The sequence below is a fragment of the Phaenicophaeus curvirostris genome, chromosome 5 (genome assembly GCF_032191515.1).
Source record: "Phaenicophaeus curvirostris isolate KB17595 chromosome 5, BPBGC_Pcur_1.0, whole genome shotgun sequence".
NCBI lineage: Eukaryota > Metazoa > Chordata > Aves > Cuculiformes > Cuculidae > Phaenicophaeus > Phaenicophaeus curvirostris.
In genome coordinates this window covers 44,320,500-44,344,770 of record NC_091396.1, presented here as the reverse complement: position 1 = coordinate 44,344,770, position 24,271 = coordinate 44,320,500, and the positions used below count along the sequence as shown (strand labels likewise).

Here is a 24,271-nt window from a genome sequence, read left to right as displayed (position 1 = left end):
TTCCAATGTGAACAGCTCCTCAGGGAAATGCTCTCAGCACCACAGACAGCTTTTCCTTTACAGTTCTTTGATCTTGTCTCCTTCCTCCCTCTGCAACACTTAACAGCCTTTATCAAACTTCCATATTTACAACACCCCCCCATTGTAGCAGGGAAGAAACAGCCTGGCTCCACACCTTCAAGAGCCTGTCCCAGTTCTCCCTCTTGGCCATGGAAGCACTTAGCAAACACTGGGATTTCCTTGCTATGTGTAACAGTTCTGTGGCTAGACCAAGAAAAGGATCATTTCCAGCCCTGAAAACCTCATCTCTGCTGGGAAGAGCCAATTCTGTGCCAAAGAGGTTTTGAGGACAGTAGAATTCACAGCCAGAGATGCCTCAGTTTAGAATCACCAGGGATGGGCCCAGCTCCCATTCCCTCTTCTCTCTCACCATTAGTTAACATAGATGCTTATGCTATGCTAGGGAAGCTGCTGATGCGAGTCCTCGCCCAGGAGCTGCCAATCACCCCCTCAAACACACCTCACTTCGCAGTCATTGCCCAGTTTTATTTCATTTAAAATCCGCTGTGTTAAACATTTTAGTTACAAGTTCTGTGTAGAGGGTAAGAGTAATAGACTCTGCAGGCACTAGCAACCCCCTCACTCCCCAATACATGTGTGCGCTATCGGATTAAGGACTGCCCCCCTCCCCCCAAAACCAGCAGCTGTGGGCTGGGATATACATTACACTTAAAGAACTGGCCCTCCCCAGCTGTGTCTCTGCTGGTAGCAGGCCAAGCCCTTGCACGCAGGAAGCCAGCAGCTGGATCCACTGTCAGTGAGCCATGATTCAAGGACAACTGCTAGGGCTTGGTTCTCATCACCGTGTTGGGCCTGTAATGGTGAAAGGGTTGTCCCACTAAGAATAGTGCTACCTCCACAGAAGTCCCAGGCTCTGCCCACCCGGACGTGAACATTCATGCCGCAGTGACCAGGCTGGAGAGAGACAACTTCCAAGGGAAAGCAGGGGAGCTGCCACTGCTACATTCCTGTCTGTGGAGGGAGTGTAACTAGGGCACTGCCAGGGGCATGACACCTACCTCAAGCACTGTTCCGATCAAAACTCGTGCTGCAAGTGGCCCAGGGGTTCCCAGACTGCCCTTGCAAGGCAGGTGAGTATGAAATGTTTTCAAGCAAAACAGAGACAGAACAGTGGCTTTTCCTCTCCTCTCCCTCCCAGAAACCTCAGTGCTAGGAAATAAAGCTGAACCTGCCTTGGAGCAGCAGGGTAGGGTACCCTAGCACAGCAGCAATAAGCAGTTTCCAGTGGTATAGGACAAGCTAGAGGTGAGAGTTTGGTGCTGTGAGGGAGAGGATGCCATACAGACGGCTCTGGAAAGGCAGTGCCATTCAGTGGTTGGCCCACTGCACAGCAATCCTCGTGAGAGACAAATTTTATTAAATAGAATAGGAAAGGAGGTAGGAGCTATCTCAATTCCCTCTGGGACAGCTCCGATCACAGCAGAGAGAGGGAGACTGGAATGACTCCTACCAGTTCCTGAATGCCCTGCATTGCCCCTGCTGGTGCTGCGGCCCTGCCCTGGGTGGGTTGTGTGGGGGTGTGGCTGCTCTACAGGTCGAGCAGCAGCACGCGGGGATCTTCCACTGCTGCCTTGATTTTGCGCAGGAAAGTCACTGCCTCTCTGCCATCAATCAGCCGGTGATCGTACGTCAATGCCACGTACATCATGGGCCGCACCTCAACCTGAAGGGAAGGAATGAGACAGGCATTAATAAGCTGAGCCCTTCTGCCTGCATGGTGCCCTCCTCTGAATTCAAGGGAGGGCTAGCTTTCTCCTCTCCTGAATCCAGGGCTCAGGCCCTCCTGGATATGTCCTGCCTGCAGGACTACTCACCCACACTCACTCACCCAGGCACTGACCACCAGCCAGGCTGGGTCCCCACCACACAAGACCAGGTCCCTTTCTGGAGCCATTATTTAGCACAAAGGCTACAGCCTACTCCTCTCCCCGCACCTAAGCAGGTTTTCCAGTTCTCATCTGCACGGATAGGACAAGGTGCCCTGCACACCTCAGGCAAGTACCAGTGCCAGCAAAGCTGCCCTATATCCATTTCTCTCTGCTCCTTCTTCACAGTAAAGCCTTTTAGAAGTTGACACCAACCTCCTAGTAAAAGCGTATGGCCTGTGGTCCTCCTCCCACTGAGTCCTCCCCTCTGTTCACTGAAACCTCCTACGCAGCTCCACCTACCTTGCCTCCCACCGCTACAGGCCTGTTGACGATGGCGTGCATGCCTAAGATGGCAGACTGGGGTGGGTTAATGATAGGTGTCCCAAAGAGTGACCCAAAAACCCCTCCGTTGCTGATCGTGAAAGTGCCACCATCCATGTCTTCAATAGCCAGTTCATTCTTCCGTGCCTACAAAAAAGAAGTAAAGTCTTATGAAGTCACATAGAACACAGAAGGCAAAGGACAAGGGTTTGGACATTCACTCTCTCCAGGAATAAAAACTGATGGCAAAAGCTTCACTTATTGATCCATCCAGCTGAAAACCAGCACAAATTACTTGAAAATGAATCCTGTCTTTATATCTGAACATTTACTGGCTTTGGGAAAGAATTCTCTTGCCTTTGCTTGTAACTCCTGCCTTTGCAACAGACACAGGGACTTCTACCCCAGGGCGTTAAGCCTTGGCCTCTAAAGACAAAGGTGAAGACAGACCATGCCACTAAGATACAGTTTGTGGTCAGGGCAACAAGGAGATAGGCCTGCCCTGTAAGGCATGGGCACAGCTACTGATGTAACTGGATCACTCCTCGCAGCATGATTGAGTGTGTTAGAGGTCAGAGATGACGACACAGCGGGACTGAATCAACTCACCCTCTCCAGCACCCCCAATTCTTCCCATGCCTTCCGACCATTTTCATAAAAAGAAAATCCAACTTTCCTTACCTTCTCCCCCAACTCGTAGATAGCACGCTCGATGTCAGCAAAGTTCATGTTTTCTACATTCCTAACGACAGGGACTACAAGACCCTATGGAAAAGCAACGTGCATGATCAGCAAATTCACCGCAGCGACACAGATAACTGTTATGTGGCAGGAGCCTGGCCTCAGCCCAGCAGAGTTCCTGCCTCCTCCTCAGCACACAGCAGGTGGTTAGCAGAGCTGCATCGCACCCTGACACCTTGCAGGGAAGCCTGGCATGACATGCACTAAGGGCCAACACTGCAAATGAGACATCATCTTTGCTTTTGTAAGCCTGTTACATAAAATCAACCAGGTCTGTTTGGATCCAGCTCCATGTCCATAAAAGCAGGCACTAGGCAGAGGGCAGCCACTGCCCCTGCAAGAAGAGTGAAGTCCCTTTATGCTGGACCTTCTGTAAACTTTGTGAGCAGTGACAGAATTTCAGTCCTGGCCAAACCTCTGCCACACAACAGAACCAACATCTGTATCTCCATCCCATATTCTCCCTGGACAGATACATCTCTTTGAAGTATTAATGTCATTTACAGAAACGGTGGAACAGCACAGCAGAGTTAGCCAAAGGATAGGACATGCAAAACTTCTGCTGTCTATGCTCATGGGCCCATGAAAGAAAGGGCTTCCCTAACTCAGCCCTACTCATTAACCCATGAGATCTAGATTGACCTTATTACTACATCTCCTAGTACAGTGGCAGAATATTATTGGTCCTCCATCTTCTCCCTAAAGCCATCTCAGTAACCCATATTTAGAAGATCAGCCTCATAAGTTTCTGCTGCAGCTGAGCCAGCCCCAAGGCTGCATGAAGCATGGCCAAAGCATCCAAATTACCTACCCGGGGAGTTGCTACAGCGACACTGATGTCCACATAGTCCCTGTATACAATCTCTTTGGTCGTGTCGTCAATCACTAGGAGAAAATAGCTGTGTTAGACATGCAGTACCCGAGATGAAGGGCTCATCAGGCCACAAGTAACCACAAAATGGTAACAACTTGCTCTCTCTAGCTCAAACATAGTTCAGAGAAGAATGAGCTCTCACTGCACCTGTAGAAGCATCAGGATAGAGAGAAAGGAAACATAGTCCAGATAGGTCAAGCACCTTCAGACATCCCCTTGGTTATTCTCCTCTTCTGAGTTTCAGCAGAACCTCCGACACCCCCAAGGAACTGCACTGCACCTACAGCAGCTATTTCTACACCAACCGTCAGGCTCTGCCCTCTGCAGGAAGCATATGCATGGCCTCAGCCCTATTCCTGGCAACCCCTTCCTAATAAAGCCCCTCTTGGCAAGCTGTCCCCTACCTACATAGCTAGCATTAGCAAGCTCACCAGCAGCATGCAGCACTGTCCTCACTTTTCTGATGTATTTGACCTGACTGTCCAAGCTATTAGCCCTGCCATGGACCACCTGCCTCCCCCAGCTCTGCCACATCCACTGGTCAGACATGCAACTCACCAGCAAGGGTCACCACTCACCTGCATTCACAACGGGCTGGTCCTGCAGAGCAAAAGCTGCAGCTTTCACAAAAGCTGACATGAAACCTAGTTTCAGGTTGTGCTTTTTCAGGAAGGGATCCTTGTGTACAGCTCTCATCTCCTGGATGTTGCTGCAAAACAGATGATAATGCTGGTCAGCAGGTAGTCCAAGAAAACATGGTTCCCTTACTCTGTAAAGAGTAAAAGATTACAGTGCCAGCCCCAAGAACTGTAAGCGTGCACCACCAACTGGAAAACCCCTGGTCTGCTGAAAAATCCTTCCAATGTCACAGATGAAATTGGCTGAAGGTGACTTGAAGGCCCCGTGCCAAAGGATCCAACAGGAACTGGTCCTGGACCACAAACTCAACAGGACAGACTTAACAGGGTTAACCTATGTGGCCCATACCACCAAGCAGATGGGGTGTAGCATACTTCCCGATTCTCTGGAGACACCAGTGTGGCACCACAGGCAGCAACTGCAAACATGGCTGGGCCAGCCCCAGAAGGGTGAAAAACCAGGAAATGCCACGAGCAGAGAAGATGCATGGCGATCAAGGGAAAAGTTTTCAACCATTGTGCAAGTCCAGAGACAGTCAGTGTGATGATGCCTCCATAGCCAACTCTCCAGCTTTGTGAGTTAAATGAATACGAAATAAATCTTCCCAGATGCTATGGCAGTGGGTGCCAGCCCACCCACAGCCTGATTAATCATGTTTCCCCTCTGCTTAGAACTGAAGCCATTTACAAAAAGTCAACCAAGCTGTGGCTGCAAGCTCTCCTTATTCCAGGCTAATATCAGATGCTGTGGAATTACATCGTCCACCTCTCCCTGCTCCAGAGATCTTAAGTCTTTGAAAAGACAGTTTCAGCAAGGGGCAGGGGTCTCCATGGTTTAGAGTGTTTGTCTTCCTGCACCTAACCTTGTTTAGGGCTAGGATTACCACCCAAAGACATTAGTGCCTCCCAAGACACAAGAACTGCAGCAATGAGGATGAGGTTTGCTATGAAACCAGCTCATTATGGCTTCCTCCTTTCAGACACTGACCCCCTCATGATAAGCAGGAGGCCCCAGCACAGGTCCTCACCAGTCAACCTCACAGCAATCAATCCAAACCACATTACCAGATGCAATGAGAGCCTAAGGGCAGCGTAAAGTGACACCTCAATGAGCCTCTGAGAGGAGATAAAGCTGCAGCACTTCCCCTCCAATCAAGACTATTTTGCCAACCTTATTGTTTTGAGACCCAAATATTTACATGTTTTGTCTTAAGGAGCAGAATAGAATTTCACAAGGCAATTTGATTTGGGCACAATTTCCCCTTAATGCACTGTAACCTAAGCTGTCCACCCCCCAAAGCCATTAGTGCGTTCAGGCCATGCAAGCACTTGAGTCAGGAGACCCCCACGTGCCCGGAGGGGATGAGGAAGGATGCTAGTCTATCTCTGGAAAGCTGCACCATCCAACAGCAGGGGCCTCAGACCTATGTAATGTTCACCTGAAAGGCTGAGAAGCCCTGTGGAATGACCTCACTGGAAATTAAATACGCCCACCTCCAAATGTAGTAACCTGGTGGGGTGGCAGAAAGGAGATGCCACATCTTGCTGTCTTCTAATAGCCACTATACAAGTAATACTAGTCACTCCTGATCTTCTGATTAACATCTACCAGCCCTCAACCAAGAGCTACACAGATGAGGAATCAGACTGCCCCTTTGACAAGCAGCAGATGACACTCAAGGAGTGACAGGCCACTAGGCAGCTACAAGGGAACACCAACACGGCCCTGATGAAGCTGCGCAGGCAGTGGTACACACCTAAGAAAGAGGTCCCAAAAAGACGCGTTGCCAGAACCAGCAAGGGTTTGACTGCTATTTGAAGATGACTGCCTACATCTGTTTCTCCTTGGAAGGGGAAAAGAGATCTGCTCCTCACCTCATATCGATCTCATTGAAAGTGGTCAGCATGGCACAAGTATTCTGAGCCTCTTTCAGCCGTTGAGCAATACGTTGACGCATCCTATTCATTTTCACCTGGAAGTTAAAAGGATATAAGCAGAAGCTTCCACTAAGGAGCTGCCCAGCTTAACACAGAGTTCACTTGAAAAGTAGTGCCGAAACTCATCACAGCATAACTACTTCTGATCCTATGTGTTCCTCGGGACTCCAGGCATATACAGGATTTAATGTGAGAAATCGCTAAGAAAGCAGGCTGCTGAATCGAGTTCTCTTAAGAACGTACCAGGCAGCTGCAGCAGCCTCAGCTCTTTGCTGAGGGCTCATGGACAGACCAAGCAGATCACACTGAGCCTTCTGTGTTCAGTCAGCAGAGCTGGAAACAAGATTTTTGCCTAGAAAAGACCTGTGTCAGACTGGACCTCGCTCTTCCTCCACCCCACCCCTAAGCAGTGCCCTCCTGTAGAGAATTTCCCCATGTGTTACAGCCCCACTGAGCTGGGTGAGAACAGGTAGGAATGGACACATCTGGAAAGCTCAAGGCTTATGCCAGAACAGATTGTCACTCAGCAACACAAGAGCTGGCAAGGCCCCTATTCCCACAGCTTACCCTATGCTCTGATCTGGCACCTTTGCTGGGCACTGCCTCCCCAGGAGGGGTTGCCGCTGGGGCTGCAGCCGGCTTCACTGCAGACACTGAGGGTAAAGAACACATCAGTCAAAAAGGGAAGCCAGGGCTTGGTCACAGTGTCCTGAGGCAGAAAGCCCATTTGAGCTCCTTGCTCAAGCAATATATCATGGAAGAAGCCTTGGATTGGGTGGGCAGGTTTCAGGCATAGCTGAGCTCTCCAGTCTGGAGCACACAGGGAAATAACGCAGGGAGGCCTTTACCATAAACGCCAGACTGTTTGCTGTCTTTTACCTTATGTGCTCTCTCCAGGGAAGAGAGGCTTGAAAATAGGAGAAAACGGTTGTTGCCTCACCTGGTTTGCTGTCGATGGGCTGAGTTGACACAGGCGGCACTGGTGGCATTGTAGTGGGAATCGGTGCTGCAGGAGGGGGAGGAGCAGCAGCAGGTTCAGGGGTTGCAGGAGGAGGAGGGGCTGCCGCTGGTTTGGCTTTGGCAGGAGCAGCTGAAAAACAACAAAGAACCACGGTAAGGGAAACGACAGCCTCCATTGTCAAGGATCTCCGAGTCCAATCAACCTGATACGAGGAGTTAACCCTCTGGCATGGCACCTTTATTTTCTCAACACTACTACTGAACTGACAGGAGCAACCACAAAAGGATACCATGGTGAACCTGTTTTACTCATCACCATCCTAGGTCTCCTCACTGTGCACAAGATTGGATGCTAAAGAGAAGAGGGTGGATAAGGGAGTTATATCAGGGGAACTATCAACTAACTTTAGTCTCCTCCAGAGGGAGCAAAAGGAGTGTTTCCTCCTCTGAAGGAATAAAATTATGATTTTCTAATGGATAACAGAACAGGAGTATTTTCTTCCAGCTACAAGGGGCAGAGGGAGGAAATACTTAGCTCTCCCAGGATCCCTCTAAATGCCTCTCCCTCCTATCTTCAGAAAAAAGACTGGTGGAAACAGAAAGGCCTGTGCAAGTTATACATGCCTGACTTACCTCCAGTTTTCCTGAGTTTGAACAGAGGTGTCCCCCCTTCCACTTTGCCACCATCAGGTACCAGAAGGGCTTCAATTACACCAGCTGCTGGGGCTGGGACTTGCACCGATGTCTGCAAAAGGAAATTCAGTGAAGTTCTTCCAAACACTGGACGGAGAACAAGTGCCCAAATTAAGACGCCAACATGTGCAGGCTCACAGTGTATTCTGGCACAGACAGAAGTTCTCTCCTATTTCATTTGCACCAGTTTTCACACCCTACGTCAGATTTTGTGCCAATACTTAAAAAGTTTTAGGAGATCCTGCCAATGTAACATATAGCCTGATCTTTCTGCTCCAGGGTACAATCAAGAACTGACCTGCTGCCAGCATCTTCCTGACAGCAACATGGAAAGCAGAACTCGCCAGGGAGCTTTAGCAAGAACTTCAAAGCTTGAATCCTTTAAGTAGTGAGTAAATTTAAAGATTAAATTTAAAGAAATCTGAAGACATCTGGGGGCTCTGCAGATTTCTACTCTGTTTAAACACAAACAGGTTTTGAAGCTTAGAGCACAGAATTTGGAAGGAGTGGAACTGCAGCTCTAACAAACATCAGCACAACTAATGCTTAATCAAATGTATGAGGAAGGAAGAGTTATCAAGTAATTCTTTCTTAAGGCACAGCCAGCTTTCATGCTAGATGAGAAAAGCTTTTCTTCATGGGCAGGAGACACACACAGGGCCTGTAGGCTCTAGGAACTCTCAGGCAGGAGAGAAGCCATACAGGGTACCCGCTACAGAACTAGAAAAAAACTTGGTCCAGAAAACTCCTACCTTGTCTGTTTCAATCTCACACACCACTTCATCTTCCGCCACTGTGTCTCCAACAGCTGAATGACAGATATGAAGACCACTGTGAGGAGGGAGGTGTGCTCCAGCCTCCCCTCTTAACCCACAGCAGTGTCCCCCACTAACCCAGAATTTTCTTACCCCAACTCTCCACAACTTCTAAAAAACAGTCCAGCTCAAACTATCAATCTACTACACAGTCAGAGTCTGATTCCAGTTTAAATATCACTCTTCACCCAGCATTCCCCATGACAGAGAGGTGCCCAGGCAGTAACTGCAGTCCTTGCCCCTTAGGACTGAAAGCTACAGGGCAGGCTGTCAGCCCATGAGCTACAATCCACCCCCAAGCTGTCCAGTGCAGCAGCAATGGTGCTGAGAATTTTAGCAAAGAGGCAATTGCTTACCTTTCTCCCACCTGACATCTCCTTCTGTGACTGACTCTGCAAAGGCTGGTGTGTTCACTGTAACCACATCATCCCCTGCGAGAAAGACAGACCGAGAGACTTGAATACATTCAAAGCTCACAACTTACGGCATTGCTTCATTCTTGTCATCAAGACTCTGCTAGAGGGTGTGGGTCAACAGATATCAAATGCTAGCCTTCTTGCTTCAACACTGTTTAACATCTAAACACGAGAAATTCCCATCCGACTGAAAGTCACATTGTAATAGGAATGTATGACAAAATCTTTAGGGCCCCAGGACATAGGCCCTCAACCATCCACTGAGGCAGGACAGCAGTGGGCCTAGACCCAGGATGGAAAAGGTAGCTTCAGCCATTGTCAGGACAGCAACAGGTAGCACAAGAGCCATCCCATTGACTCCTGACCTTTTACTTACTACATACTGCAGTTGTTCTGAAGTAACGAACAGTGAAGACACTGGAGCTATTTACTCTGCAGAGAGAGAGAAAGGTATGAACACAGAAGCACATTCCTCTGGAGGCTGCTGGCACTAAGCTCAAGTACAGAATTTACATTTGCTTAACTGATCTGAAAGGCTGCTCAGCTGTTCTGATGTGTTTATTCCAAGGGACTCTTACTTACTGTTCAAGCTGCAACAATCCCATTAAGAAGAAAGGAAACATTACAGCTTACCATCGCTAGCGTTACGTGGTGAGAACTGACATTTATGGGATTTTAATTTAGGGACACAACCCAACAGAACCCCTGTGGTTTAAATAAGGGTGACTCAGCCAGCCAATGCTACACCCAAGACTAGCACAGTAACCATTTTTTACCTCCAGATCAGGCCTGCCACCTCTACAGAAAAAAAAAAAAAGAAAAAAAAAGAGAAAGCCCCATAAGTTGCCTATGGAAACACATCCAAGAGATAACTATTTCTCTCCACCACGTCCCTTCACAGGGACCTGGTAATCCCAAATGTTCCAAAGGATGTTTTTTATAACAACTGACACCACATTTGAAAATCTGAAGCAAATAAGCTTTAGCATTTCCTCTAACACAGGCTACTTGGTCCAAACAGATCAACATTTCAGGCTTTTATGTGTATGATCTTAACATTATTTCCCCAAATAAATTTTTTACAAGGCCAGCTCAGCAATGCAAACCTCGCCATATGAACAAGAGTTCCCTGAACCACACCACTTCTCCTGATAGAAATCCTGCCAGGAGGCCACCACAGAGCAGACAAGAGTTCTAGTCAGATAATCAAAGGGTAGAGATCCATTTATCAGCAACCTACTCATTATTATCCCTTTCCTGCCTCAGTATCTGGTTCCAAACAAAGCTTACTTTTTTTAAGCATTCCACAGTTCCCGATCTGCAAAACCTGGACTTTGCCAGGGCCAGCTCCACGCTCCTACAACGTGCCAGTCACGTTGACAGTCAACCATACTCTGCCTCCCAGTCCCAAGATCTTACCAGGGCTGGAGCAGCCCCAGCCTCCACACATCCCAGCTTTCCTGAGGATACTTACACAAGCTTCCGGCTGTTGGTGTAAGCCAGTCCCTGGCTCCCAGCCACACCTGTGAATGAGAATGCTGTTACCCCACAGGAATGTTATCCAGCCATCCAGCCCTCAAGTGTCCCGGCCTGGTAAAAGACTGCAGAAGACATCACTGTCCATTCTGAAAGAAGCTTGGGACTAACTGGGGAATACAGTCATATAGAGGCACCTCCATGCCACCAAACCTGCCCAGAACTTGCCAAGAACAGTGGCCTTGTCTTCATCTAAATTTACAGAGATGGGAAAAAGTTGCATCTTGACATCAAAGCTAATAAAGATAACGTTGAGAAGGGCAAACAAAGAAGCAGCTACCCCCGTAAGATCAAAACCAGGGAACAGCTCGGAGGCACATCTCCAGGACTGCTAAAACCTCAGTTGCTGCTGAGTTACCCTCACCAATACAAAGGAGTTCCTAATAGGAGCAAGGCATCAGTCCCCTAAGTGGCATCCCCAGGAAGCCTCGCAGTCGCACAGAGAGGTAAGGAGGAAAAAAAGAATGAAAACAGGGTGTAGGGCAGAGCTGCCACCATCATCCTTCTCTGCCCACCCCTGTAACAAGAACATTTCTTTAAAACTCACAGCAGGGAGGTACTTGCATAGCTTCTCAGTTTCACATATCCCACTGTCCCCTTCCCACACTGCTCACATGCCCTGACACTGCAATTTTTACTACAAACTGAACTCCTGTCCTTTGTCTCTTGCAGGGCACTGGGCAGTTTTCCAGACTAATCTTAAAGAGATTCAGCATTGGAGCTGGAGAACATAATTATCTCAATTACACAAAGCCTGATTTTTAAAAAAAGGCAATACAATTTTGACACTAACCCCTAATAGAGGGCTGACACTGGAACTCTAGAAACCAGAAAAGGTAAGCAGAATTAACTGGTTTCTCAAAGTGGACTCAGAAGTGAGTGATGTAACGCTATGTACAGCTAGAAAAAAACAGAGCTCTGGAGAAATCCAGTTTAAGCACTGAAAAGGAGTTCACAGGCATACTCAATTTGATATGCCACTTAACATCCACCCATCATTTTCAAAGGAGTTTATCAAAGAGCTAGGCTCTGCAACAGCACGCGTTTCAAACACTGCAATGCTTGAAATATAGCATGCTGCTGCGAAATCTTCACCAGAGCCGAATGGATCAGGCAGCATGTACATTACACAAAGGAGGCACTCACATGGAAACACAGCTCATTTCAACAACTGTGTCTTCATTACGTTAATGACAGAAATAAACCAAAATCAAACCTATTACAAATTTCCATCATCTGCTTTACTCTGCCTAGGTAGTTTGAAGTGAAATAAACACATAAGACTCACCAGACAGAGAACGTCTTGCCAGAGTACAGTTCCCCTGCCAGAGAGAAGAAGAACTATCAGTATTGCAAAAAGACAGATCCACCCTAGGACAACTTTGGTTTTCCCACGAGACCTGGATCAGAGATGGAACCCATCATTTTCATGCTGCAGGCAAGCTACTTTCCCACAGTGTGCACACCTTTCTCTTTGCTTTGTCTCCTTCCAGAATGCTTTCCTGCTGAATGATGTTAAACCTGATGCACTTCGTTTTCAGTTGAGCCCCCAGCTGTTTTGACCTTCCCATCCACGCTTTTTTCTCTAAGAAGGAAAAGATTTCTAAAGACATGTTCACTAAAAGTTGCTAGGAATGAGGTGGTCAAGGATTGCTACCGGATACAATGAAAAACAACCCAAGATGTTTACTCCTACAATCATGAATGCAGCACCTGGAGGGGTGTTCATTTATTTTGAGACTATGGAGCCACTGAACTACAGAGGCCAGGATTTCCATTGATGACAAAATTTCTACCACCTTCAGTGACCCAGAAATTCCACCCTCTAGTGATGTTTCACTTCATACCCATGTAATCATTGACTGCACAACTAGTTCAGTGTAACCATCCTCAAAAGTAAAGATATTTCAAGATATTCCTATTACTTTCCCTAATGTTATTATACATTCCTCCAGTATCGAACCAGCAATTCTGGAGAACCTAAGAGCTCTTTGAAAGCTATAGGAAAAGATCACAGTAACTATGACTAAAACATATTGTGAACACTTCATATAATCAAAACTACTAACAGGTCTGGGATTGACTCCTTGGCTGTTCCATTACCCAGACTCACTGACGGATTTGACTTCTTGGATATCAATGCACAGTAAACTCAGTTATCGATGGGCAGTTTCACAGGGTTGATAAGCTGTGCCAAGGATGCAGGCAGGTAGGCTGACTTGCTGCAAAGCCAGCATGGGTCCAGCAGAGCTCAGGAGCTCCAGCACAGCGCCATGGGACTTCCCTGCTTGCAGGTCCACCACAGGGACTAACAATCCTGGACTGACAGTCCTGCAAAACCAGCTTCTGCAGGATCTGCTGGAGCCCCTGCCCCAGGTCCGGCCAGGGAAGGGAAAGCAGGGATCGCTGTGCAGTCTTTGCAGAGTAATTGTGAACGCTACAACACTTTATCTTGGAGCAACACTGGACTCCTGCTAACTCAGATCTGGTTCCTGCAGAGCCAACCCTAAGCTGGGATCAGTAAGATAAACTTCAACTTAACTCCGCTTGGTCAAGCATCTAAAGCAGCACAATCCTCAGCACATACATTAGTTCCTGCTTTCTGTAGTGTCCCAGACAAAATGAAGTAAATCACAAATAATATATCAAGTGACTCAAGTTCCTCTCTACTAATTCAGGTTTTCCTGGGTGCTTTATAAAAACAGTTGTTAAAGGTATTCTTAGAATTCCAGACAACAACTTGTTAAGGAAGAGGAACAGCCTTAGACTATAGCAGAAACAGCCAATTTTATTTGCTCAGGACCAATTTATAAGGTTAAAAAAGAATACGAAATTTAGAAGACTTGTCCTAAAATAAATGGTTGTGAGAACACACATGTGCAGTGCCCTTAAATGAGGGATACCAAGTCTGTGCCCACAACTGCTGCAAAATTAAGGAAAAAAGTGTTATCACTCTACCCTTCTGTCTCCTAGGGTAAGAAACAAGAGAAAGAGCTCTAATGTGAGGAGGAAGCCACTAAGATACTGAGATTCCTCTGTCTTGTGTTCTGTGGAACCACTGTGTGTCCATCTCTTAAATACAGTACCTCAGAGACGTCTGTACAGCTCTAGGAAATGCCTGACAGGACCGCTTCCTGTTTCCTTTTTCGCTGAAGGAATCACCTGTTCCTGGTATCATGTGGCTAAATCTGCACTCTGCCTGATTTTGGAACTTCTTCAGTGAAAATGGAAACATTCAGGTTTTCGGTAGCTGGCATTAGCACTTTGGGTCACTTTAAACAGACAGCCTTAGCTCGGAGAAATAAATCTTGGTCTAATTATCTAGTGACTCACAAACCAAGTGATTAATTTTCCCCCCATGCTCACGTGACTTCTGAAAACGGGTTTTATAACTCTTATTATCTCAAAATGACCCTGGCACACAGCGTGCCAGGTCACACCTTTCAAGGAGCCATCACCTTCCAGTAGATCACTGCACACTAAAATAACGTATGGAACCCTTTAGCTAAATTGACAGCCTGCAGACCTACAGATTTCTTCTCCAGCAGTGTGAATGCGGATCAGTTCAGGCAAGGACACAAACTGAGCAGAATTTCCACACTGCAAAAGAGAATCCCTGCACTGGGCAGCTACGCTGACAAAGCACCCATTGGATCTCCATCCCTGGCTTCTTTGAAGGAACAAAGCTGCCACTTTAGCAACAGGGATGAGTGCAAACCACTGCTACATACTAAAAACCCACTGGACATCTTTCATGGCTTTTAACACAATTATATATAGGATGGCAGGGCAGATGCTGAGATGGGACAGAGGTGATAATTCTGAGTAGTAATGAATATCGTAACTAAGCCAATAGGCTGAGAACTCCACCAGCACATGCGGAGGATCAAAAGGGAAGAAAAAGTTTGTTACAAACTCTTCCCCAGATAAACAGAACAAATTGATTCTCGCAGCACTGAATGCAGCTTGTGATCAAACCGTACTTTTCCAGATTAGCTCTTGTCTGGACTTATTCAGATCATCCTTTAACAGCTGCCCCCCTGCCCCTTCCACTGAGTCTCACCTGCTGGGATGCAGGACCTTTTTGTCTTTTACGAGACCATCAAAATCCAGCCAACCCTTCCCTACCTTTGTTGTTTCTTGCTCACTCGACTGTTCTCCCATTCAGCCCTACACTTCTGAATTTCTCACGCATCTTGTTCTCACATCTGCCATCAGAGATCTGCCAAGCTGGTGCTTCTTTCTGTCTCTCCAAAAAGCCTTGTCAAAACTTACTTCCCACAACCCTACTCAAATGGAAATCAAACCACTACAGCAATCTTGATTTCTCCACTTCTCTAGTACATCCAACAGGTTAACTAACTCATCCCCCTGCTGCACACCTGTGACCTCTCCAAGCACAGACTATTTTTGTAAAAGGTTTGAATATCCCACCTGGCTTCCCCCTCCCTGTTCTGTATAATTACACAGCACCACCGAGAGCAGGCAAAGCTATTGTTAAAATACCACTTCAACAAGCTTATTTTAAGCCACACTATAATTAGTTTGTATCTACGTACAACAAAATATGAGTATATAGGTGGTTGTAAAGTGGTTATAATACCGCTAGACATGTGGACACGTATATTTATAAATAGAAATCTGCAGTGCTCAGAGACGAGCGCTTAACGTGCAGCAGCCCGGTGGGGAAGCAGACATCGTTAAACGGTTCTGTTACAGTAAGCCGTGAAGGTTCGCCCGCCTGCATTCACAGGAGGATAAAATCAAACCTCCTGCCCCGAGGCTCGAGCGGCGCACTCGGAGCGCCGCCCGCTCGCCGTTTAAAGGGCAGACGCGGCCCGCAGCCAGCGAGAGGCAGCAGCCCAGCCCAGGCGCAGCCCGGCGCCGATCAGCGCTGCCGTTCGCACCCGTTCGACGGCTGCTCGGGGAGTGGGGGGCGCGGGGGGCGCGGCCCGAGGCCGGGGTGGGCAGCGCCGCCCGTGTCCCCGCCGGGGCAGAGGCGGGGGAGAGGACGCGTCCCGGTGCCCTTGGCGGTGCCGCCCCGCCTCCATCCCCCCCCGCGGGGCCGTACCTGCCGGAGCACGCGCAGCGGGCGGCCCAGCGCCCGGCCCAGGCAGCGGGACCGCCACAGCAGCAGCATCGCGGCGGCAGCAGCGGCGGCGGCGGCGGGAGGAGCCGGAGGGCGGACACCGGAAGCAGGCCCGGCGCGAGCCGGAAGCGCGCGGGGCCGAACCAACCCTTCCGGGACGGGGTGGGGCGCGACGGGGAGGGGCGGCACCATCGCGGGCTGCGGGGGGAGAGCAGCCCTATGGCGGGGGCTATAGGGCAGGGACAGGCTGGGGACAGGGTAGGGACAGCCCTATGGCAGGGAATGTGGGGCAGGGACGGGCAGGGACAGCCCTATGGCAGAGGCTATGGAGCAGGGATGAGCTGGGGACAGGGCAGGGACAGCCCTATGGCAGGGGCTATGGAGCAGGGATGGGCTGGGGACAGGGCAGGGACAGCCCTATGGCAGAGGCTATTGAGCAGGGATGGGCTGGGGACAGGCATGTGGTAGGGGCTGCGGGGCAGAGGCAGGCCATGGGACCTCAAGGAGCCTCTTGCTGACCCACACCAACTGTGTCCGTCAGCGCTGCGTGAAGGGCCAGGTGGCAGGCAGGTGGCTTAGTTGTGCCATGTGTCCTGGTTGTCGGTACCTTTGCGGGGCCCTGCCGGCCTGTCTGTGTGCTGCTCAGCCCCCAGCACACGCAGGCACAGGGGCTTTCACATTGTGAGTTATGTACATAATCTACCTTTCAAGTTACCTGTGACACCTGGTACATAAACAGACTTGCATATTACCAAGGGGGGCCATTTCATGATGCTCTTCATTGAATCCAACTGGGATTCCTGCAGGGCAGCCGTACTGGTGTCCTTCCTGCTCAACTTGACAGATTGTGGTGTTGGGCTCTTATAGGGTGATATTGCCACAGGCGCTAGCCAGTGGGATGTTGCATGGTTAGAAACCGGCAAGGAGATCATCTCACTGTGGCAAATGAGCCCACAAGTAAGTCCCCGTTCCTCAGGTGTGGTCTGTATGTTGAAAACGTCTGAGAATCCCCCAGCTGGCTTCTGTTTTCTGCCTGCTTCCAGGTGAGGAACCACTAGTGGAAGAAAACCCCAGGAATCTATTTGCAGAATTTGAGAATTATCTTGGGATAGTCATTAAATGCTGTCTGGCAGCCAGGCATTTCTCAAGGTTATGCACATATCCTTAATCTAACCATTGCTTAATCATTTATGAATGGTAAACTGCAACCTTCAAAATAATCTCCTAATATAGATTGACAATTAAAATCCTTGTGAGGTTGAATAAAAATCATCAAAAGATAGTCTCTGAGGCTTTGAGGATGTGCTGACTGCTTTAATAAAAAGCATCTGAGACAGAAAGGCTCTCTGCCAGGGATTTCTCTGTGATCTGTCTCTTGTGGGCTGATAACCTTCAACAAGACTGCTTAGCATCAACTGCTTTTAACCACAGTTTTTTGTCTACCAAGTGAATCCACCAAACATCCCCACGTTCAGTAAGCCTGTTGAGGCCAACTAGACAGAGCCTTAGGAGTGGCTCATGTGGCTCAGCTACGTCCACCTGTCTTCATGTCTTCTGCATTAAGTGTCTCACAATGGGAAAGGGTCATTGAGCACTGGCAGAAGGTGCCCAGGGAGGTGGTTGAGTCACCTTTCCCTGGAGGTGTTTAAGGGATGGGTGGACAAGGTGCTAAGGGGCATGGTTTAGTGTTTGATAGGAATGGTTGGACTCGATGATCCGGTGGGTCTCTTCCAACCCGGTTATTCTATGATTCTATGTGCCCCTGGAGCCCGTGGGTTTGTCCTGGGCTGGGGTTGGCATGCGCTCAGCTGGGAGCAGTACTGGCTCTGCTGGCTGAGGCTAAAGCACCTCAAGACAAGGAAGGCACTTGGTGTTGCTGATTTTCTTGTGTTGTTCCATTTCCTGGTCATGTCCTGCACCACAGACCTCCAGGTGAGCTGGAATGCCTCTGTGTCCCTGTGGTGGGGCATGTTGGAAATGTCTGAGTGCTTTCCATGGGAGCTGGGCAGCACCTGGAGTTCTGGGCTGGCTCCTTCTTCGCCTGTGGCACTGCTTGCCTCTAGCCCAGTGGCATCATCTCACCAACAGTTACCACCCTAGGTACGAGACCAAATCGCTGGCCAGGCTCCTCTGTCCTCCTGGGCAGCCAATGGCTTTGCACTAACACGTGCCTGCCTGACCCCACTACGAGTCTGGGAGACAGCCGAGCAGCAGGGAAGGTGGCTGGACTCCCGTGCTGGACCTGACCTCCTGGATGTCCATCTGCATATTCAGAAGTCATTCCCAGCTGGTTGGCTGCCTCCAGCCTCCCCACTCCCTCTTTAAAGGACCTGAGCGCAGCGGGAGGACGCGCCAGCGCTGCCTCTGCAGCAGCCGGAGCCTCCAGATGCCTGCCCTTGGGACACTGCGCTCCTGGAGCCAAGGTGAGTGGGATGGAGAGGTGGGAATAGCTCGGGCCTGGGACCCTCACTGAAGACAGGGGGATGCGGCACCTGGTGGATGGCTCTGAAAGGATATTTGCAGTGCTGGAGGGGCAGCAGGCTGCTCTGTGCACGGCTCTCCCACCGAGGAACACCTGGGGAAACCATGTAGGGTTGTTCCCATTTTGGAAAGGACACGCTTGCCTTCTCTTCTGAGCATCTTTGTTTCACTCCTCTGTCGTTTTCTTCAGGTAAGAGGATCCTTGGCTACTTTTTAGTGTTTTGGAAGGTGGTACTGGTGAAGGCTGGTAGTAAGGAACCAAAATACGCATCTGCTAACTCAGTGGGGAAAGGGCTGCATCAGCAGGAGGAATTTCTGTGTCCTCCTGGTCCTGCAGCACTGGGGATGCTGTGGGTGGGAGCCAAGGCCACCCACGATGGGCAGCCGTGGCCTGGGACCACAGGCTCTGATCCTGCTCTTGAGATCTCTGGCAGAAAAGTGGTCATGCTGGGTCTTAGGTAAGTGGAGGTCTTCTTGCTAGCTCTGAGTCAATCTGCTTACAAGAGGAGTATTGGCCTGGGTTTCTGGGGCTATGAATTCTCATCACGGGGGACAGGTAAGCTCCCTGACCTTGCTGTTGAACACAGAGGAGGTGACAAATTGTGACCAGATGCCAAAAGAAGGTGTTTCCATAACAAACCGCTGCATCCAAAAGTGAGGCTGCAGGACCAGTTGTCTTGTGGCTGTGCCACGCAGAAAGGCTTAAGGGAGGATGAAATGTGTGCCTGTCTTGCATTTGCTGTGTGGCTTTGTTGGAAGCTGCTGGCAGGCTAAGAGGCAGCCTCAGGCAATGGTGAAGCTTGTTATACAAGGGAATGGGGGAGATGCTGAGAGCTGCAGGTACTCCAGCCTTGCGCAGGCTGGAAGTAAACCAGGAGGAGTTTGAATGTCCCTCATGACAGACTGTTGTGAAAATGAAATCCTAATGGTTGGGAGGGGTGAGAAGACAACATGGGAGAGCTGTGGTGTCGGACAACCCAGAAAATACTTGGTTTGTCAAGACTAGAGTTCTGCAAAAGGTAGAGCTGTCCCAGATACTTCCCTGGAATAAAAGGCTGTTCAAAGAAAGGCAACCTGCTAAAAAAGAGTGATTGGAAACCCATTTTCTACACTACTTATTAGCCTGGGGGTCTTGTTGTGGGGCTGACAGTCGTGGAGACAAGGGACTCATGGTGTTCAAAAGTATCAGACATTTCTGAGTACGGCAAAATAATCTTAGACACTTTAAGGGTGTCTAGAAAAGACATAAACCGCCCTACGTCAGGGATGCAAACTACTGCTAATTAACACGGATGAGGAAGAAGTGTCCCACAGGGACAGTTACTCCACAATTTCCCAGAACAAGGGCTTTTGCACCTTCTTTTGCAAAGCTGTTGGAGCGACTGACTGAGCAGGGTGGGTGGATCCCTGCCTGGAGTCAGCAAGACAATTTTAAGCTGGGGGCTGCTGGCTCAGGAGTTTTTCTCTTTCCCAGTAATCCCATCCCTGTTCCTTTTATTCTGTGTTTTAACAAGCGCTTAGGAGCACTGTGCTGTGTTAGCTTGAACATCCCAATGTGTCCTGCTCATAGCAGGTCACATCACACTTTCACCTTCATTTAGGCTGGACATTAGGAAAAAAATTTTCATGGAAAGGGTCATTGGGCACTGGAACAGGCTGCCCAGGGAGGTGGTTGAGTCACCTTCCCTGGAGGTGTTTAAGGGATGGATGGACGAGGTGCTGAGGGGCATGGTTTAGTGTTTGATAGGAATGGTTGGACTCAATGATCCGCTGGGTCTTTTCCAACCTGGTGATTCTATGATTCTAAGTAACGTGAAATGAACTCGAGGTGCCATGAATGCCTGGCTGGTAGGTGGCAGCTGTGTCCAGGGTGTTGCTGATGGTGTGCAACACCCAACAGCCTGCTCATGCGTTCAGCAGCGCTGGGAGCAGGGAATGATCTGGTAACAGGTATGCCCTGGAAATCTGGGAGGAAAATCTCTGGCCAATGCAGAGCTGCTGTATGATGTCCCGCTCGCTGATATGTCTTGCTCTTTCTCCAGCTCCACTCCTCTAGCAGGCTGAAAGCTCAAACACTGCGAAAGTCTGCCGGTCCATCACCGGAATGATCCCAAACCAGCTGAGGGTCAGCTCTTCGGTGCCCAGGCAGGAAGAAGAGACAGTGAGTGTCAGGACTGTCTCTGAGCAGGACAGAGACCAAGCTACTTCAGGGTACAGCCAGGGGTTGAAGATGGAGCCTTGTTTCCAGACTGACTCTCTCTTGCCTTCCTCCAGCACATCCCTGATGTCACAACTCCTGAGCCACCCAATGACTGGCCGGAGCTTAGATCCTTGCATCCTTTTCCCTTCTTCCCAGGCAACGGTCCTGCCTCAGGACTATGAGTGTGGTGCATCTCGTGGAGAAGGAGTGCAAGTTCTGGGTTTCCCCAGGATCCCTGTCCCAGCTTCTCTGGGCAGTGCTGGTGAGAGGGACCAGCTCTCCGACCAGCACTTAGAGGAACAGCTTTCCAACCAGCACCTGCAAGCGAAGCGGGCCAGGGTGGAGAGCATCATCCAAGGCATGAGCTTACCACCCTCCCTGGAATTTGACACCAGCCTGGAGGCAGCTTTTGGGCACGAGAGAGAGTGGGGTGGTGAGGTGCCCAGGGAGAGCAAGAGGAAACCAAAGCTGCCCCAGCAGGGCATGGGAGCAGCCAGGCGAGTGAGCCCCACAGGGAGCAGCTCCCATGCCAGGGGCTGCCAGCAGCTGAAGGAGCAGCTCAGCTTTTTAGAGCAGCAGCTGAGGAGGCTTCAGGAGAAGTTCTCCCAGGTCTTTGACTCTGAGGACACTACCCAAACCCAGGAAGGTGCCAAGAAAGCAAGTCCACTGCCTGGAAAGCCTGGAGACAGGCCAGACAAGGACAATGCCACCACCACCCATGACCCACACAGACTGCCTCTCCAGAGGGGCACACCAGGGGTGCACAGGCAGGAGGAGGGTGAGGACAGGGGTGGCACAGGTGGTGGCTTGCCCTCAGCCGCACGGATCCTCTCACAGGCACTGAAGCACGAGCTGGCTGGAGTGACGTCCTGGGTGGTAGACTCCGTCCTGAAGACTGCGTGGCCAAAGGCAGCAAGCCACCTCCTGCAAGAGCACCACAGCCTCCCAGTGCGGGGGCTAGGTGACAGGAGAGAGTATTTTGCTGCCGGGAAATACAGAAAGGCATGTGCTAAACCAAGCCCTGTGAATGCACTGGGCTCACCCCAGGCTGAGGCCATGTCAGGAGCTTCAGGGAAGAGCCCAGGCTCTCATGCTGGCTCCTTCAGTTCAAAGGGGGTCAGAAAACCCTGTCAGGTGCCCAGCATGCCGGGCTCGACTGCCCCTGTCCAGGACAGCCAGGCACTGGGCCAGCTGCTGGACTGCAGCCTGCAGGACCCCTGGGCTGGCAGCTCTCATTGGAGCCCCTCTGCTCCACAGAGGGGTCCTCTGAAGCCCCTTGACTTGCACTGGGGAACTGTCAGGCTGAGATCATCAGTTGTGAGACAGCAGCAGCAGCCGCTGCCCCTGAGCCCTGGCAATGTGGAGAGCCTCGCGCTGCTGCCAGCTCGCAGGGATGGCTGCAGGAAGTTGCAGACTGCGATGGATGGGACACCCTTCACCTCCACCCATATATCCTTTAGGGGCATCTGGAGAGGTCCCTGGGCTTGGCCAAGCTTACCTTGTCCTCCAAAGCCACAGCTTGTCATAGCCCTTGCTGGTCTCCCCAAGACCAGGGTCCTCCTTGCCCCACAGGAAGTTAAAAGATGTGGGCAAAAAGCAGTCCTGAGCTGTGGAGGGGGACTGCTGCTCTTCAGGGCTGGCTAGATGCTGCACTATAGCTGGGGATACAAATCAGGATCTCCCAAGTCTGCTTTTAGGCCATCCTGGTGGTCCCATCATCCAGGAATTTGTGTCTCATGAATATCCCTGTTCACACCAGCACAGGAGGTGCTGTGGGGAGTTGCAGCTTTCCCAGGGATGCTGAAGGGAAGCCAGTAGCTGCCTGGCCAGGGACAAACCCCCTCCACCCTGCTGCCAGCCCATGGGTATGGGTTGTCTCAGGCATCAGGCACACACGTGCCTTGGCCAATACGCAGGAACACACTAAGCTGGTTGGGATGCTGCGTGCAGGCTTTCCTTGACCCCGAGGCAGATGCAGGAGGCGCTGACCCCCAGCCACCTGAAGAAGGCCAAGCTGATGTTTTTCTTCACTCGCTACCCCAGCTCCACTCTGCTCAAAACCTACTTCCTCGATGTCCAGGTAAAACGGCAGTATCCGGTGTTGATGCCAGGCAGGGCTCCCATGCAGTGTAGTACCCAGCCCGCATTGCTGGGGAACCACGGGGAAGGAGATGCTCTCATGTTCCCTCCCACCTCGCTGGCCTGAGGGGACCATGAATGCTCCAGCATGAGCTGCCCTGGAGCTGGCGCTTGGGGCCACAGCAGATCTGGGCTGCCAGGTCTTTGCTCTGTGCTACCAGGGCATTGGGTTTAAAGCACATCATGAAACCGCCTCCCTACTGCAGGGCTGGTGGGATCCGAGTCTCAGCAGAGAGAGGCACCGCGGACATCCCCATGACGCAGTCCTGGCTGGTGCTTTTGCCCACCCAGGGGGCAGGGCTGGATTTGGGGCTAGACCAGTGGTGAGTGGCTGGGCTTACCAGGACCCGTGGGTCAGGAGGCTCCAAGGTGGTGTAATTCCTCTCCTCCATCTCTCCTGCCGGCAGTTCAGCCGCTGCATCACCTCCCAGCTCATCAAGTGGTTCAGCAACTTCCGTGAGTTTTACTACATCCAGGTGGAGAAGTTTGCCCGGCAGGCTCTGCTGGAGGGTGTCGTGGATGCTGGTGCTCTCCGGGTTTCCCGGGACTCAGAGCTCTTCCGTGCCCTCAACATGCACTATAACAAGGGAAATGACTTCGAGGTGAGGAGGGAGTGGTGAGGGCAGGGGTAGTGGGACTGGCAGAGTTTGCCAGGGTGAGGGACAGCTGGCTGTAGGCTGTGGGCTGATGTCCATCTCGTTGCAGGTGCCAGGGCAGTTCCTGGAGGTGGCCAGCCTGACGCTGCGGGAGTTCTTCAGTGCTGTCAGGGCAGGCAAGGACGCTGACCCCTCCTGGAAGAAACCCATTTACAAAATAATTTCTAAACTGGACAGTGACATCCCGGAAGGTTTCAAAGCCGCTGTCTGCTCTCAGGAACTGCTCCACAGCTGAGTCTCCATGAAAGCAGCCGCGGGTCCTGTGTGCAGCCACCACGTGTGAAGCACCTCCTAGGCACTCTGTACAGCATCCATTATTCTGTTTTCTCTCTGTCCTGTAAGACAGCTCTTTGGGTGAGGTCTGTTGCTTGGAGATTTATGCTGTGTGGTTTTTTCCCCTGCTTAAAGCTGGTGGGGTCCTGACAGTGAGGGAGGAAGGCTGAAGCCCTGCCCCAGCTGTCCCCATGACCCTGGGCAAGCTGCCTTCCTTCTCTTTTTCAGAGGGCCACAGGTCAGGGAAAACAGCCTTTCTGTTTATAAAGCAGCAGAGGTCCTAGCAGTGGGCAAAGTTTTCTTGGCACAGCAGACTGCTGGATGTGCCTTTTCCAACAGCGCCTCAGTTTCTGTCCAGATACAATACACCGTCGTCCAAAGAAAATAGCTGGTGAATTCCAGCATTTCAAGCATCCTGTGAGGACAGTTGAACCTGTCTGGGAGATGTAAAAACAGCGTTTGTGCTAGCCAGCACCCCCACCTCTCCTGTGCTGTTTGGGAAGAGCTCTGCCAAGCAGCTGCATGCCACGGCCAAGCAGGTGAGCGGCTGCT

The 24,271-nt window shown here is 50.5% G+C and overlaps 3 protein-coding genes across 4 annotated transcripts in view; 2 read left to right on the top strand and 1 right to left on the bottom strand.

The window, feature by feature from the left end:
- The window catches only part of MLH3 (mutL homolog 3), a 140,653-nt gene that overhangs the window by 57,859 nt on the left and 58,523 nt on the right, over window positions 1-24,271 (top strand). The gene's annotated exons all lie outside the window — the stretch shown is intronic.
- DLST (dihydrolipoamide S-succinyltransferase) lies at window positions 526-16,097 on the bottom strand. Its single transcript, XM_069858605.1, has 15 exons — window positions 15,953-16,097; window positions 12,170-12,203; window positions 10,820-10,868; window positions 9,722-9,777; window positions 9,286-9,360; window positions 8,867-8,922; window positions 8,055-8,166; window positions 7,402-7,551; window positions 7,029-7,114; window positions 6,399-6,496; window positions 4,464-4,594; window positions 3,823-3,896; window positions 2,952-3,035; window positions 2,250-2,417; window positions 526-1,744 (listed from the first exon to the last, which is right to left on the bottom strand). The coding sequence occupies exons 1-15, from the start codon at window positions 16,019-16,021 to the stop codon at window positions 1,610-1,612; spliced, it is 1,377 nt and encodes a 458-aa protein (XP_069714706.1). The 5' UTR covers window positions 16,022-16,097; the 3' UTR covers window positions 526-1,609.
- On the top strand, window positions 18,284-23,881 carry PROX2 (prospero homeobox 2). Of its 2 annotated transcripts, XM_069858505.1 has the most exons (4): window positions 20,328-22,100; window positions 22,624-22,731; window positions 23,198-23,392; window positions 23,496-23,881. In XM_069858505.1, the coding sequence occupies exons 1-4, from the start codon at window positions 20,556-20,558 to the stop codon at window positions 23,679-23,681; spliced, it is 2,034 nt and encodes a 677-aa protein (XP_069714606.1). In that variant the 5' UTR covers window positions 20,328-20,555; the 3' UTR covers window positions 23,682-23,881. The 2 variants fall into 2 exon arrangements, with proteins under 2 accessions (XP_069714605.1, XP_069714606.1); XM_069858504.1 differs by lacking the exons at window positions 22,624-22,731; window positions 23,198-23,392; window positions 23,496-23,881 and adding an exon at window positions 18,284-18,393 and having other exon boundaries at window positions 20,494-22,563.

What these genes read in the sequence shown, in the direction of transcription:
- PROX2 (XM_069858505.1), top strand. Translation starts at nt 20,556, where the DNA reads ATGATCCCAAACCAGCTGAGGGTCAGCTCTTCGGTGCCCAGGCAGGAA. An exon ending in CCTACTTCCTCGATGTCCAG is followed by an intron (nt 22,732 to 23,197) that starts GTAAAACGGCAG and finishes TCCTGCCGGCAG; the next exon opens with TTCAGCCGCTGCATCACCTC. An exon ending in ACAAGGGAAATGACTTCGAG is followed by an intron (nt 23,393 to 23,495) that starts GTGAGGAGGGAG and finishes ATCTCGTTGCAG; the next exon opens with GTGCCAGGGCAGTTCCTGGA.
- DLST (XM_069858605.1), bottom strand. Translation starts at nt 16,021, where the DNA reads ATGCTGCTGCTGTGGCGGTCCCGCTGCCTGGGCCGGGCGCTGGGCCGC. An exon ending in CAAACTCAGGAAAACTGGAG is followed by an intron (nt 7,552 to 8,054) that starts GTAAGTCAGGCA and finishes GTTGTTTTTCAG; the next exon opens with CTGCTCCTGCCAAAGCCAAA. An exon ending in GTGCCAGATCAGAGCATAGG is followed by an intron (nt 6,497 to 7,028) that starts GTAAGCTGTGGG and finishes TTTAACTTCCAG; the next exon opens with GTGAAAATGAATAGGATGCG.